At 53.3% G+C, this 15,249-nt stretch overlaps 1 protein-coding gene across 6 annotated transcripts in view; it reads right to left on the reverse strand.

The window, feature by feature from the left end:
• The window catches only part of UNC13B (unc-13 homolog B), a 211,880-nt gene that overhangs the window by 23,810 nt on the left and 172,821 nt on the right, over nucleotides 1–15,249 (reverse strand). For all 6 annotated transcript variants that reach the window (XM_075186722.1, XM_075186731.1, XM_075186711.1 and 3 more), the window contains 3 exons: nucleotides 3,563–3,713; nucleotides 3,405–3,473; nucleotides 711–800 (listed from right to left, as the gene is read on the reverse strand). In XM_075186722.1, coding sequence (XP_075042823.1) covers nucleotides 711–800; nucleotides 3,405–3,473; nucleotides 3,563–3,713 — 310 coding nt within the window. The remainder of the gene's footprint in view (nucleotides 1–710; nucleotides 801–3,404; nucleotides 3,474–3,562; nucleotides 3,714–15,249) is intronic.

Genomic DNA, 15,249 nt, shown 5'->3' on the forward strand with positions numbered 1-15,249 from the left:
GATCAATGTTTTTGACAGTGATTGGTCTAGGATAAATTTGGAATATGTGTTCGAAGCAGGACTGGGAAGAACTTGATTGACTGAGAGCCACACAGAGAGAACCATGTGATTGTGACACACAGCCAATCACATACAGCTGTCTCCAACACTGTAAATAACGCCGTCTTTCAAACAACTCTGATCAGAATTTAATGCAAAGCGAGTTTAAAGCCCCTTCAATAAGAAACTTGCGCCATTTCATTCTTTATTCTTATACTGTCCTTCTGTTCAATAATAAGGCGCAAGCGGAAGTTTGTAGAACACAATGTGAGCACGATTCAGCTTAACCTAAGAGGTGAAAATGTCCGACACAAACTTTCATCTCCGTTATGTTTTACTTAGCTCCGCATTGCGGTCTTGTCCTATCATAGCTCAATATAAGATTTTGTGAGGAGATATTGATCCCTATTCTGGGAAACTTACATGGAACCTCACTAGGCTGCCAGGACCACCTGCACTGGTTACAGGAAAAACAACTGTCTACTAGGAGGGTTCCTTACGGTAAAAGCAGGGAATATTGTGAATGTTGTCATTATGGGCGCAGTTTACGTTGATGTTCTGGGTGGAACCTATTTTTTAAGGCAAAACATGAAATGATACAAGAGCCATCTAACTAAGCATTATACATCAACTTTAATCCTTTTCAGTATATTCGTGGGAAGACAGGTTACCTTCATGCGGAAGAACGTGATGCTGGTCAGCAAGTCCACCGTGGATTTTAAGTCCTGCAGTCTGTCAGGACTGCTGGCGGGGAAATTGTTCTATGAGACAGGAAAGAAAACAGGATTAGAGAAAGGTCTGCAACCGGCAGGTAAATCGTCCAGGTCACAGCGTTTAAGACATTCAGCCACCACTGAGAAGGTAAGAGACTCCCATCTACACTAGAAGTACTGCAGATATCAAATATACTGCTGGATGTAATGTAGAAACAAGCTATGTTGTAGCATCTGAGTAGTTTATTCACAATCGGATCTGCAGCTCCAACACGAAGCACTCTGACAAAAGCATTGAACAGAACATTTATCAGATTTATACATCCTTTAAAGCTGTGCTTCAAATTCAGATAGGTAAAGTTAATTATTTTCTTTTTATTTTCTGTTTTATGCATCATTACTACTAAGAAACAGTCAGACATGGCACAGAGTAAACATTTACATAAACCGTAAGCCAGGGAGGTCTCTACGCCAAGAGTAAAGATGGCCTCCAGCTGGTGTCTCTGCAGAGACTGAAACAAGTTTGTAGAAGCTTTATTAAAACAAACAGGGCACTCACTCATACTACTGGGAACCCTGATCCCTCAATACTAATAACTACACATAACATATTTATAAAAACAGGAAAATGCTCAATAGGATGAAATTATTTGTATCTTTCGTGGGATGCAGAGAACTGAACGGAGGGAAAAACACAGACATAATCAGCATTGGTGTTGATAAACATTTTGGGCCAAGACTTTTGGAACTCTGTAGAGAACAGATGGTAAGGGATTCATTATTTAACACTCAGACAGCTTGGTGGAGGCACAGCGCAAACGGGCGCCAAGATTCACCCAGCATGTCGTACCCGGAGTACAATTCCAGCACTCCCGCAGGTGCAGGAGAGATCAGTAAGAGGACAGGTTGTGTGACATGGACGGACAGCTGACAATCACCACCAGCTCAGGCCCTCGGGTCTGTATTCCTTACTGTATATACAATTATATAGTTACAGAACTAAAGCTGGTATTTCAGCTAAAGAGGAAACCAAGCAGAACAAACCATAGGATTGTTCCTGGCTCTTCTCTAACGCTGCAGCTGTACAACAAGATGGATGATAAGCAGCCTTACATAGGTGACTTGGTAGGAAATTCAATGTACAACAGACTAGCGGTGATCTGGAACATACAGCCTGTATCATACGTATTCTCGTTCACGGTCGGCTTCTTAATGCATTATTAATACACCGCTGCGGAATTCTGATGTTCACAGAACGTTATCAGCTGATCGGTCTTCTCACACAGTTGTTGTGAGCACAGGACTGGATGTTGGCGCTAGGGGAGGATCACCAAATTCCTGCAATACGTCTAAAAATTCTTCTGCTTTCCTCTCTCACTTTTCGGGGTCTACTTTGTGTTACCTTCGTTAATCAATAGTACGCAGATAAACAAAGAAAATCCGGGATGCACTGAGTAAGGAAAACCCGATTTTAATGGAGTGAGGTTTTGTCCGAGTAAATGATGTAAACTGCTTGTGTGTCCATGGCCTTAGTCCCATCGTCTACCCTGTAAAACGTGGGGCACAATATATCCCACAATAGAGACCCTAATCCCGAACAGCTGTCACAGTACTGATCACCGTCACTGTAAGGGGTGAGGGGGCCGCACAGGTGATAACAGCGGAATATAGAAGATTATTATACACCAGAAGGTGGCACGGCAATCTCTATAATCTACAATGACTTCAATACTCCGGTGTCTGATTATGATAGGAATATGTGGGGTGATCTGTACAGTGACAGAGCTCATATTATGAACATGATCTGAGGCCATCTGGTATGAGGATCTATGGTAACATGTACGAGAAACGTTCTACGGGTAATAGTGTAGAAAAGTTGGTGTTGCCCATAGCAACCAGCCATTTATCCAATCGCATTTAGTAATTGAACACAAACATGGCCGAACAGCTGCAGGTCATACACGTCTGTTGTAAATTCCAGGTATGACTTAGTACTGTGTGGGTTCAGCCAATAAAAGTACTTTAAGACGGAATCAAAACCAGACGACGACAGAACCAGCCTATTGCGGCCGCACAGTGACATAATCTAGAAAGTATCTGATGTTCAGCATCTCAGGAGTATGTAGAATCGGACAATGTCATCTCAAAATCATCAGTACAAATAAAGGGGGCGCTGTACAAACGGTTCATAAGATATGGAGCTTTAAGGTTCATACATTGAATTTCAGTAAGAAAAATAAACAAAATGGTGGGTGTATATTTATTTTGATGTATTTCGGTCATAAAATTTAAGGGTGAAATTTGTAACCTCATATTGACACCCGCTCCAGCCCCTACACAGGATCTGCAGGTTTTGCGGTGCTGATTACGACCGTTCCGTAAGTCAGGGATAGGTTACTTATTCTACTGAGAAGGGAGACAAACCGCTGCCGGGTCTCATCAATAGAGTGCGCTCATTGGAGGTGTACCAGGAGACTAATTGCACGCTCCACATCAGTAACTAGTTTTTACAGTACAGCACTTTATTTTCCCAGGAGTTCGTTAATTACACGGAGAACAGAGTAATTGTTTCAGAGTCTGATTAGAAGAAGCAGCGTCTTGTGCTCACACTCTGCAATCATTGCCTTTGTCTGCCACTATCACTGAGCTTACCCTGTACATGGAGAGATCGATACGAAGGGAATTATGCAGCTGGTCCAGCAGCTTCACAAAACGCTCTTTCTGCGCACATAAGACAAAGAGATTAGTATCATGAAGAAACTTCTATTACAGAGCAGAACAAGGAGCAAGACCAGCACCAGGAAACTCACCCCGAAGTTAGACGCTGAGAAGCGGTCAGAAGCAGACACGTTGGTGGAGGCTGTAGTGTGGGCGTAGTAGGCATTGATATTGGCGAGTAAGGTGCTCATAACGGCCGGGACTCCGGGGCACATATACTTTGAGGATAGACAAGCAAAGTGCCTGTGAAGAAAGTGGATTTTAGTGTTAATTATCAGATCTTCTATTACTACGACTAAGTTTATATATATATAAGTACAATGTCGTTAGCTCATTACCATGCATCCTGGAGATCTGCACCCTATCAAAACCTATAACCCATATTTCCACTTGCACCTCAACCTGACCAGACACTTACTAATCATCTGGAACATGACCTAATTTATTCCTCTAGAGCAGAGGTGTCCAAGTTCAGATCTCAAGGGCTTATTTAGGATTTCTTTAAACATGCATGGGTGCGTTAATCTGGGTCAGTAATTATCCCACCTCTTTCTAAAGACACATCCTGTTCTGTCTGCACCCACACCTCCTGCATCACTGTCACGATCCAGCCTGTTCTGTCTGTGCCCACACCTCCTGCATCACTGCCACCATCCAGCCTCTTCTGCCTGCGCCCACACCTTCTGTATCACTGCCACCATCCAGCTTGTTCTGTCTGCGCCCACACCTTCTGCATCACCGCCACCACCCAGCCTGTTCTGCCTGCACCCACACCTTCTGCATCACTGCCACCATCCAGCCTGTTCTGTCTGTGCCCACACCTTCTGCATCACTGCCACCATCCAGCCTGTTCTGTCTGCACCCACACCTTCTACATCACTGCCACCATCCAGCCTGTTCTGTCTGCACTCGCACCTTCTGCATCACTGCCACCATCCAGCCTGTTCTGCCTGCGCCCACACCTCCTGCATCACTGCCACCATCCAGCCTGTTCTGTCTGCGCCCACACCTTCTGCATTACCGCTACCATCCAGCCTGTTCTGTCTGTGCCCAAACCACCTGCATCACTGCCACCATCCAAACTGTTCAGTCTGCACCCACACCTCCTGCATCACTGCCACCATCCAGCCTGTTCTGCCTGTGCCCACACCTCCTGCATCACTGCCACCATCCAGCCTGTTCTGCCTGCGCCCACACCTCCTGCATCACTGCCACCATCCAGCCTGTTCTGTCTGTGCCCACACCTTCTGCATCACCGCTACCATCCAGCCTGTTCTGTCTGTGCCCACACCTTCTGCATCACTGCCACCATCCAGCCTGTTCTGTCTGTGCCCACACCACCTGCATCACTGCCACCATCCAGCCTGTTCTGTCTGTGCCCCCACCTTCTGCATCACCGCTACTATCCAGCCTGTTCTGCCTGCGCCCACACCATCCAGCCTGTTCTGTCTGTGCCCACACCTTCTGCATCACTACCACCATACAGCCTGTTCTGCCTGCGACCACACCTTCTGCATCACCGCTACCATTCAGCCTGTTCTGTCTGCGCCCACACCACCTGCATCACTGCCATGATTCCCACCACCATCCAGCCTGTTCTGCCTGCGCCCACACCTTCTGCATCACCACCACCATCTAGCCGGTTGTCTGCGCCCACACCTTCTGCATCACCGCCACCATCCAGCCTGTTCTGTCTGCACGCACACCTCCTGCATCACTGCCACCATCCAGCCTGTTCTGTCTGTGCCCACACCTCCTGCATCACTGCCACCATCCAGCCTGTTCTGTCTGTGCCCACACCTTCAGCATCACTGCCACCATCCAGCCTGTTCTGTCTGTGCCCACACCTTCTGCATCACCGCTACCAGTCAGCCTGTTCTGCCTGCGCCCACACCCTCTGCATCACTGCCACCATTCAGCCTGTTATGTCTGCGCCCACACCTTCTGCATCACTGCCACCATCCAGCCTGTTCTGTCTGTGCCCACACCTTCTGCATCACCGCTACCATCCAGCCTGTTCTGTCTGTGCCTACACCTTCTGCATCACTGCCACCACCCAGCCTGTTCTGCCTGCACCCACACCTTCTGCATCACTGTCACCATCCAGCCTGTTCTGTCTGCACCCACACCTTCTGCATCACTGCCACCATCCAGCCTGTTCTGCCTGCACTCACACCTTCTGCATCACTGCCACCATCCAGCCTGTTCTGCCTGCGCCCACACCTCCTGCATCACTGCCACCATCCAGCCTGTTCTGTCTGTGCCCACACCTTCTGCATCACTGCCACCATCCAGCCTGTTCTGCCTGCACTCACACCTTCTGCATCACTGCCACCATCCAGCCTGTTCTGCCTGCGCCCACACCACCTGCATCACTGCCACCATCCAACCTGTTCTGTCTGTGCCTACACCTTCTGCATCACTGCCACCACCCAGCCTGTTCTGCCTGCACCCACACCTTCTGCATCACTGCCACCATCCAGCCTGTTCTGTCTGTGCCCACACCTTCTGCATCACTGCCACCACCCACACCTTCTGCATCACTGCCACATCCAGCCTGTTCCGCCTGCGCTCACACCTTCTGTATCACTGCCACCATCCAGCCTGTTCTGCCTGCGCCCACACCTCCTGCATCACTGCCACCATCAAGCCTGTTCCGTCTGTGCCCACACCTCCTGCATCACTGCCACCATCCAGCCTGCGCTCACACCTTCTGCATCACTGCCACCATCCAGCCTGTTCTGCCTGCGCCCACACCTCCTGCATCACTGCCACCATCCAGCCTGTTCTGTCTGTGCCCACACCTTCTGCATCACCGCTACCATCCAGCCTGTTCTGTCTGTGCCCACACCTTCTGCATCACTGCCACCATCCAGCCTGTTCTGTCTGTGCCCACACCACCTGCATCACTGCCACCATCCAGCCTGTTCTGTCTGTGCCCCCACCTTCTGCATCACCGCTACTATCCAGCCTGTTCTGCCTGCGCCCACACCTTCTGCCTCACCGCCACCATCCAGCCTGTTCTGTCTGTGCCCACACCTTCTGCATCACTACCACCATACAGCCTGTTCTGCCTGCGACCACACCTTCTGCATCACCGCTACCATTCAGCCTGTTCTGTCTGCGCCCACACCACCTGCATCACTGCCATGATTCCGACCACCATCCAGCCTGTTCTGCCTGCGCCCACACCTTCTGCATCACCGCCACCATCCAGCCTGTTCTGCCTGCGCTCACACCTTCTGCATCACCGCCACCATCCAGCCTGTTCTGTCTGTGCCCACACCTTCAGCATCACTGCCACCATCCAGCCTGTTCTGTCTGTGCCCACACCTTCTGCATCACCGCTACCAGTCAGCCTGTTCTGCCTGCGCCCACACCTTCTGCATCACTGCCACCATTCAGCCTGTTATGTCTGCGCCCACACCTTCTGCATCACTGCCACCATCCAGCCTGTTCTGTCTGCACCCACATCTTCTGCATCACTGCCACCATCCAGCCTGTTCTGCCTGCGCCCACACCTCCTGCATCACTGCCACCATCCAGCCTGTTCTGTCTGTGCCCACACCTTCTGCATCACCGCTACCATCCAGCCTGTTCTGCCTGTGCCCACACCACCTGCATCACTGCCACCATCCAGCCTGTTCTGTCTGTGCCCACACCTTCTGCATCACTGCCACCATCCAGCCTGTTCTGCCTGCACTCACACCTTCTGCATCCCTGCCACCACCCAGCCTGTTCTGCCTGCACCCACACCTTCTGCATCACTGCCACCATCCAGCCTGTTCTGTCTGTGCCCACACCTTCTGCATCACTGCCACCACCCACGCCTTCTGCATCACTGCCACATCCAGCCTGTTCTGCCTGCGCTCACACCTTCTGCATCACTGCCACCATCCAGCCTGTTCTGCCTGCGCCCACACCTCCTGCATCACTGCCACCATCAAGCCTGTTCTGTCTGTGCCCACACCTTCTGCATCACTGCCACCATCCAGCCTGCGCTCACACCTTCTGCATCACTGCCACCATCCAGCCTGTTCTGCCTGCGCCCACACCTCCTGCATCACTGCCACCATCCAGCCTGTTCTGTCTGTGCCCACACCTTCTGCATCACCGCTACCATCCAGCCTGTTCTGTCTGTGCCCACACCTTCTGCATCACTGCCACCATCCAGCCTGTTCTGTCTGTGCCCACACCACCTGCATCACTGCCACCATCCAGCCTGTTCTGTCTGTGCCCACACCTTCTGCATCACTGCCACCATCCAGCCTGTTCTGCCTGCACTCACCTTCTGCATCACTGCCACCATCCAGCCTGTTCTGCTTGCGCCCACACCTCCTGCATCACTGCCACCATCCAGCCTGTTCTGTCTGTGCCCACACCTTCTGCATCACTGCCACCATCCAGCCTGTTCTGCCTGCACTCACACCTTCTGCATCACTGCCACCATCCAGCCTGTTCTGCCTGCGCCCACACCACCTGCATCACTGCCACCATCCAACCTGTTCTGTCTGTGCCTACACCTTCTGCATCACTGCCACCACCCAGCCTGTTCTGCCTGCACCCACACCTTCTGCATCACTGCCACCATCCAGCCTGTTCTGTCTGTGCCCACACCTTCTGCATCACTGCCACCACCCACACCTTCTGCATCACTGCCACATCCAGCCTGTTCTGCCTGCGCTCACACCTTCTGCATCACTGCCACCATTCAGCCTGTTCTGCCTGCGCCCACACCTCCTGCATCACTGCCACCATCCAGCCTGTTCTGTCTGTGCCCACACCTTCTGCATCACCGCTACCATCCAGATTGTTCTGTCTGTGCCCACACCTTCTGCATCACTGCCACCATCCAGCCTGTTCTGTCTGTGCCCACACCACCTGCATCACTGCCACCATCCAGCCTGTTGTCTGTGCCCCCACCTTCTGCATCACCGCTACTATCCAGCCTGTTCTGCCTGCGCCCACACCTTCTGCCTCACCGCCACCATCCAGCCTGTTCTGTCTGTGCCCACACCTTCTGCATCACTACCACCATACAGCCTGTTCTGCCTGCGACCACACCTTCTGCATCACCGCTACCATTCAGCCTGTTCTGTCTGCGCCCACACCACCTGCATCACTGCCATGATTCCGACCACCATCCAGCCTGTTCTGCCTGCGCCCACACCTTCTGCATCACCGCCACCATCCAGCCTGTTCTGCCTGCGCTCACACCTTCTGCATCACCGCCACCATCTAGCCGGTTGTCTGCGCCCACACCGTCTGCATCACCGCCACCATCCAGCCTGTTCTGTCTGCACGCACACCTCCTGCATCACTGCCACCATCCAGCCTGTTCTGTCTGTGCCCACACCTCCTGCATCACTGCCACCATCCAGCCTGTTCTGTCTGTGCCCACACCTTCAGCATCACTGCCACCATCCAGCCTGTTCTGTCTGTGCCCACACCTTCTGCATCACCGCTACCAGTCAGCCTGTTCTGCCTGCGCCCACACCTTCTGCATCACTGCCACCATTCAGCCTGTTATGTCTGCGCCCACACCTTCTGCATCACTGCCACCATCCAGCCTGTTCTGTCTGCACCCACACCTTCTGCATCACTGCCACCATCCAGCCTGTTCTGCCTGCACTCACACCTTCTGCATCACTGCCACCATCCAGCCTGTTCTGCCTGCGCCCACACCTCCTGCATCACTGCCACCATCCAGCCTGTTCTGTCTGTGCCCACACCTTCTGCATCACCGCTACCATCCAGCCTGTTCTGCCTGTGCCCACACCACCTGCATCACTGCCACCATCCAACCTGTTCTGTCTGTGCCTACACCTTCTGCATCACTGCCACCACCCAGCCTGTTCTGCCTGCACCCACACCTTCTGCATCACTGCCACCATCCAGCCTGTTCTGTCTGTGCCCACACCTTCTGCATCACTGCCACCACCCACACCTTCTGCATCACTGCCACATCCAGCCTGTTCTGCCTGCGCTCACACCTTCTGCATCACTGCCACCATCCAGCCTGTTCTGCCTGCGCCCACACCTCCTGCATCACTGCCACCATCAAGCCTGTTCTGTCTGTGCCCACACCTTCTGCATCACTGTCACCATCCAGCCTGCGCTCACACCTTCTGCATCACTGCCACCATCCAGCCTGTTCTGCCTGCGCCCACACCTCCTGCATCACTGCCACCATCCAGCCTGTTCTGTCTGTGCCCACACCTTCTGCATCACCGCTACCATCCAGCCTGTTCTGTCTGTGCCCACACCTTCTGCATCACTGCCACCATCCAGCCTGTTCTGTCTGTGCCCACACCACCTGCATCACTGCCACCATCCAGCCTGTTCTGTCTGTGCCCCCACCTTCTGCATCACCGCTACTATCCAGCCTGTTCTGCCTGCGCCCACACCTTCTGTCTCACCGCCACCATCCAGCCTGTTCTGTCTGTGCCCACACCTTCTGCATCACTGCCACCATACAGCCTGTTCTGCCTGCGACCACACCTTCTGCATCACCGCTACCATTCAGCCTGTTCTGTCTGCGCCCACACCACCTGCATCACTGCCATGATTCCCACCACCATCCAGCCTGTTCTGTCTGTGCCCACACCTTCTGTATCACTGCCACCATCCAGCCTGTTCTGTCTGTGCCCACACCTTCTGCATCACTGCCACCACCCAGCCTGTTCTGCCTGCGCCCACACCTCCTGCATCACTGCCACCATCCAGCCTGTTCTGTCTGTGCCCATACCTTCTGCATCACTGCCACCACCCACACCTTCTGCATCACTGCCACATCCAGCCTGTTCTGCCTGCGCTCACACCTTCTGCATCACTGCCACATCCAGCCTGTTCTGCCTGCGCTCACACCTTCTGCATCACTGCCACCATCCAGCCTGTTCTGCCTGTGCCCACACCACCTGCATCACCGCCACCATCCAGCCTGTTCTGTCTGTGCCCCCACCTTCTGCATCACCGCTACTATCCAGCCTGTTCTGCCTGCGCCCACACCTTCTGTCTCACCGCCACCATCCAGCCTGTTCTGTCTGTGCCCACACCTTCTGCATCACTGCCACCATACAGCCTGTTCTGCCTGCGACCACACCTTCTGCATCACCGCTACCATTCAGCCTGTTCTGCCTGCGCTCACACCTTCTGCATCACCGCCACCATCTAGCCGGTTGTCTGCGCCCACACCTTCTGCATCACCGCCACCATCCAGCCTGTTCTGTCTGCGCCCACACCACCTGCATCACTGCCACCATCCAGCCTGTTCTGTCTGCGCCCACACCACCTGCATCACTGCCATGATTCCCACCACCATCCAGCCTGTTCTGCCTGCGCCCACACCTTCTGCATCACCGCCACCATCCAGCCTGTTCTGCCTGCGCTCACACCTTCTGCATCACCGCCACCATCTAGCCGGTTGTCTGCGCCCACACCTTCTGCATCACTGCCACCATCCAGCCTGTTCTGTCTGCGCCCACACCTTCAGCATCACTGCCACCATCCAGCCTGTTCTGCCTGCGCTCACACCTTCTGCATCACTGCCACCATCCAGCCTGTTCTGTCTGCGCCCACACCTCCTGCATCACTGCCACCATCCAGCCTGTTCTGTCTGTGCCCACACCTTCTGCATCACCGCTACCATCCAGCCTGTTCTGCCTGTGCCCACACCACCTGCATCACTGCCACCATCCAACCTGTTCTGTCTGTGCCTACACCTTCTGCATCACTGCCACCACCCAGCCTGTTCTGCCTGCACCCACACCTTCTGCATCACTGCCACCATCCAGCCTGTTCTGTCTGTGCCCACACCTTCTGCATCACTGCCACCACCCACACCTTCTGCATCACTGCCACATCCAGCCTGTTCTGCCTGCGCTCACACCTTCTGCATCACTGCCACCATCCAGCCTGTTCTGCCTGCGCCCACACCTCCTGCATCACTGCCACCATCAAGCCTGTTCTGTCTGTGCCCACACCTTCTGCATCACTGTCACCATCCAGCCTGCGCTCACACCTTCTGCATCACTGCCACCATCCAGCCTGTTCTGCCTGCGCCCACACCTCCTGCATCACTGCCACCATCCAGCCTGTTCTGTCTGTGCCCACACCTTCTGCATCACCGCTACCATCCAGCCTGTTCTGTCTGTGCCCACACCTTCTGCATCACTGCCACCATCCAGCCTGTTCTGTCTGTGCCCACACCACCTGCATCACTGCCACCATCCAGCCTGTTCTGTCTGTGCCCCCACCTTCTGCATCACCGCTACTATCCAGCCTGTTCTGCCTGCGCCCACACCTTCTGTCTCACCGCCACCATCCAGCCTGTTCTGTCTGTGCCCACACCTTCTGCATCACTGCCACCATACAGCCTGTTCTGCCTGCGACCACACCTTCTGCATCACCGCTACCATTCAGCCTGTTCTGTCTGCGCCCACACCACCTGCATCACTGCCATGATTCCCACCACCATCCAGCCTGTTCTGTCTGTGCCCACACCTTCTGTATCACTGCCACCATCCAGCCTGTTCTGTCTGTGCCCACACCTTCTGCATCACTGCCACCACCCAGCCTGTTCTGCCTGCGCCCACACCTCCTGCATCACTGCCACCATCCAGCCTGTTCTGTCTGTGCCCATACCTTCTGCATCACTGCCACCACCCACACCTTCTGCATCACTGCCACATCCAGCCTGTTCTGCCTGCGCTCACACCTTCTGCATCACTGCCACATCCAGCCTGTTCTGCCTGCGCTCACACCTTCTGCATCACTGCCACCATCCAGCCTGTTCTGCCTGTGCCCACACCACCTGCATCACCGCCACCATCCAGCCTGTTCTGTCTGTGCCCCCACCTTCTGCATCACCGCTACTATCCAGCCTGTTCTGCCTGCGCCCACACCTTCTGTCTCACCGCCACCATCCAGCCTGTTCTGTCTGTGCCCACACCTTCTGCATCACTGCCACCATACAGCCTGTTCTGCCTGCGACCACACCTTCTGCATCACCGCTACCATTCAGCCTGTTCTGCCTGCGCTCACACCTTCTGCATCACCGCCACCATCTAGCCGGTTGTCTGCGCCCACACCTTCTGCATCACCGCCACCATCCAGCCTGTTCTGTCTGCGCCCACACCACCTGCATCACTGCCACCATCCAGCCTGTTCTGTCTGCGCCCACACCACCTGCATCACTGCCATGATTCCCACCACCATCCAGCCTGTTCTGCCTGCGCCCACACCTTCTGCATCACCGCCACCATCCAGCCTGTTCTGCCTGCGCTCACACCTTCTGCATCACCGCCACCATCTAGCCGGTTGTCTGCGCCCACACCTTCTGCATCACTGCCACCATCCAGCCTGTTCTGTCTGCGCCCACACCACCTGCATCACTGCCACCATCCAGCCTGTTCTGTCTGTGCCCACACCTTCTGCATCACCGCCACCATCCAGCCTGTTCTGCCTGCGCCCACACCTTCTGCATCACTGCCACCATTCAGCCTGTTCTGTCTGCGCCCACACCTTCTGCATCACTGCCACCATCCAGCCTGTTCTGCCTGCGCTCACACCTTCTGCATCACTGCCACCATCCAGCCTGTTCTGCCTGCGCCCACACCTCCTGCATCACTGCCACCATCCAGCCTGTTCTGCCTGCGCTCACACCTTCTGCATCACTGCCACCATCCAGCCTGTTCTGTCTGTGCCCACACCACCTGCATCACTGCCACCATCCAGCCTGTTCTGTCTGTGCCCACACCTCCTGCATCACTGCCACCATCCAGCCTGTTCTGCCTGCACCCACACCTTCTGCATCACTGCCACCATCCAGCCTGTTCTGTCTGTGCCCACACCTTCTGCATCACTGCCACCATCCAGCCTGTTCTGTCTGTGCCCACACCTCCTGCATCACTGCCACCATCCAGCCTGTTCTGCCTGCGCCCACACCTCCTGCATCACTGCCACCATCCAGCCTGTTCTGTCTGTGCCCACACCTCCTGCATCACTGCCACCATCCAGCCTGTTCTGCCTGCACCCACACCTTCTGCATCACTGCCACCATCCAGCCTGTTCTGTCTGTGCCCACACCTCCTGCATCACTGCCACCATCCAGCATGTTCTGCCTGCGCCCACACCTCCTGCATCACTGCCACCATCCAGCCTGTTCTGCCTGCGCTCACACCTTCTGCATCACTGCCACCATCCAGCCTGTTCTGTCTGTGCCCATACCTTCTGCATCACTGCCACCATCCAGCCTGTTCTGCCTGCGCTCACACCTTCTGAATCACAGCTCTGCTATAATTTCCCTTTAGATGTGACGCTCTCATGACTAGAGCCCTCTGTACAATGTTACACATATGGAGCAAGATTTATTTCCTCAATGCTCCTTTATAACACCATCTTCTGCTCTATTATTTTTCTTAAATATTAGAAATGTCTCGTAATGTACAATACTCGGCTCCAGGTGTTAAAGGGCCACTCTGGGATAAACTCCCCGCACTGTAGTAGCTTTATCCGGAGTTAATGGTCCGCTGTTTTCCATGCGTTCAACCATCAACTCTGATCACACTATTTCATCAGTCTCACTTACAGAGAAATGCAGAAATAAGCTGGGAATCAGCAGCCTGACATTAACATGCACATAACAGCTCGACACATTATTCCCCCGCTAATTGTTCCCATCACACAATAAAGGTTAATCAGATAGAAACAGATAACATCATTTTATGTGGAAATGTCAGCAGTGCAAACAAGTACAACAGAGATACCGGGAGGTTACATGGTTTCTGACAAAAACCAAACCCTCGTCTGTGTTTGTCCCCTGTGTGGGAGAGAACAGACTGTCAGCTCCCCTGGGGCAGGGGCGGATGTGAATCATTCTCTGTACAGCGCTGTGTTATATGTAGCTGCTATATAAACTGCTAATATATAAATACAATGTATGTATTATTGTCATTGTAGAGGCCTCTGCGCAGTGCACTAAGTACATCAATGTGCGAGTAAGGGCGGGGGAAGGGGAACAAGATGGCAGACGCGCTGTTTAAACTAGCAGATAGTTTATGGTTGGTTGCTATGGGCACCATATTATAGTAGAACATGTTACATTGATCGGCTGTGAATAAAGCTGTCTTTTATATCCTAAACATAATCTACAGTCTGTTCCTCACACCTCTGATTGTACGGTGAGTGATCTATACGAGATATTAGCATTATGACTATTTTTGGAGCGCTCTAGGCTGAGGATACATACGACAGGGTATGATTCATGCACTTCTGCAGAGAAACATATCATTTAGTGGCAGAAAGGAATTGGATAATTCCGCTCATAATAATGTGATGTAAATGATACAAGACACAGTCTGAGCATCATTCACATCTATCACAGCACCGGCATCGTCCCAACATTCAGCCTTTAACGGTTATAGCAATGAAAACGCCGATCCCTGCTGGACATGTACAGAAAATCCTGTAGAAAATGAATATATTCCCCCCACTGCTAGTGCATAATAAGTGATGGATTAGAACCAGCAGTGGATCATAATAGTGATGTCTAAGTTAAAGCTCTAGACTAAGGCCCATAAGGGGTCGCAACATTTGTTGGAGTGGTCACATGGGAGTGCTTTAGCCCAATCACAGCCGTGAGCACGCATGACGACGTACACATGTGTGACGCTAATACGGATAGATGCGTCAGGGCACCTGCACCTCATCCTGGCTGGCATCCTATTGGTCCCAGATGTTGGACGGTCTTTTTGAGCACAAACTTGCAGCAATTAGCAGC

Source organism: Mixophyes fleayi, chromosome 1 (assembly GCF_038048845.1).
Source record: "Mixophyes fleayi isolate aMixFle1 chromosome 1, aMixFle1.hap1, whole genome shotgun sequence".
Classification (NCBI taxonomy): domain Eukaryota; kingdom Metazoa; phylum Chordata; class Amphibia; order Anura; family Limnodynastidae; genus Mixophyes; species Mixophyes fleayi.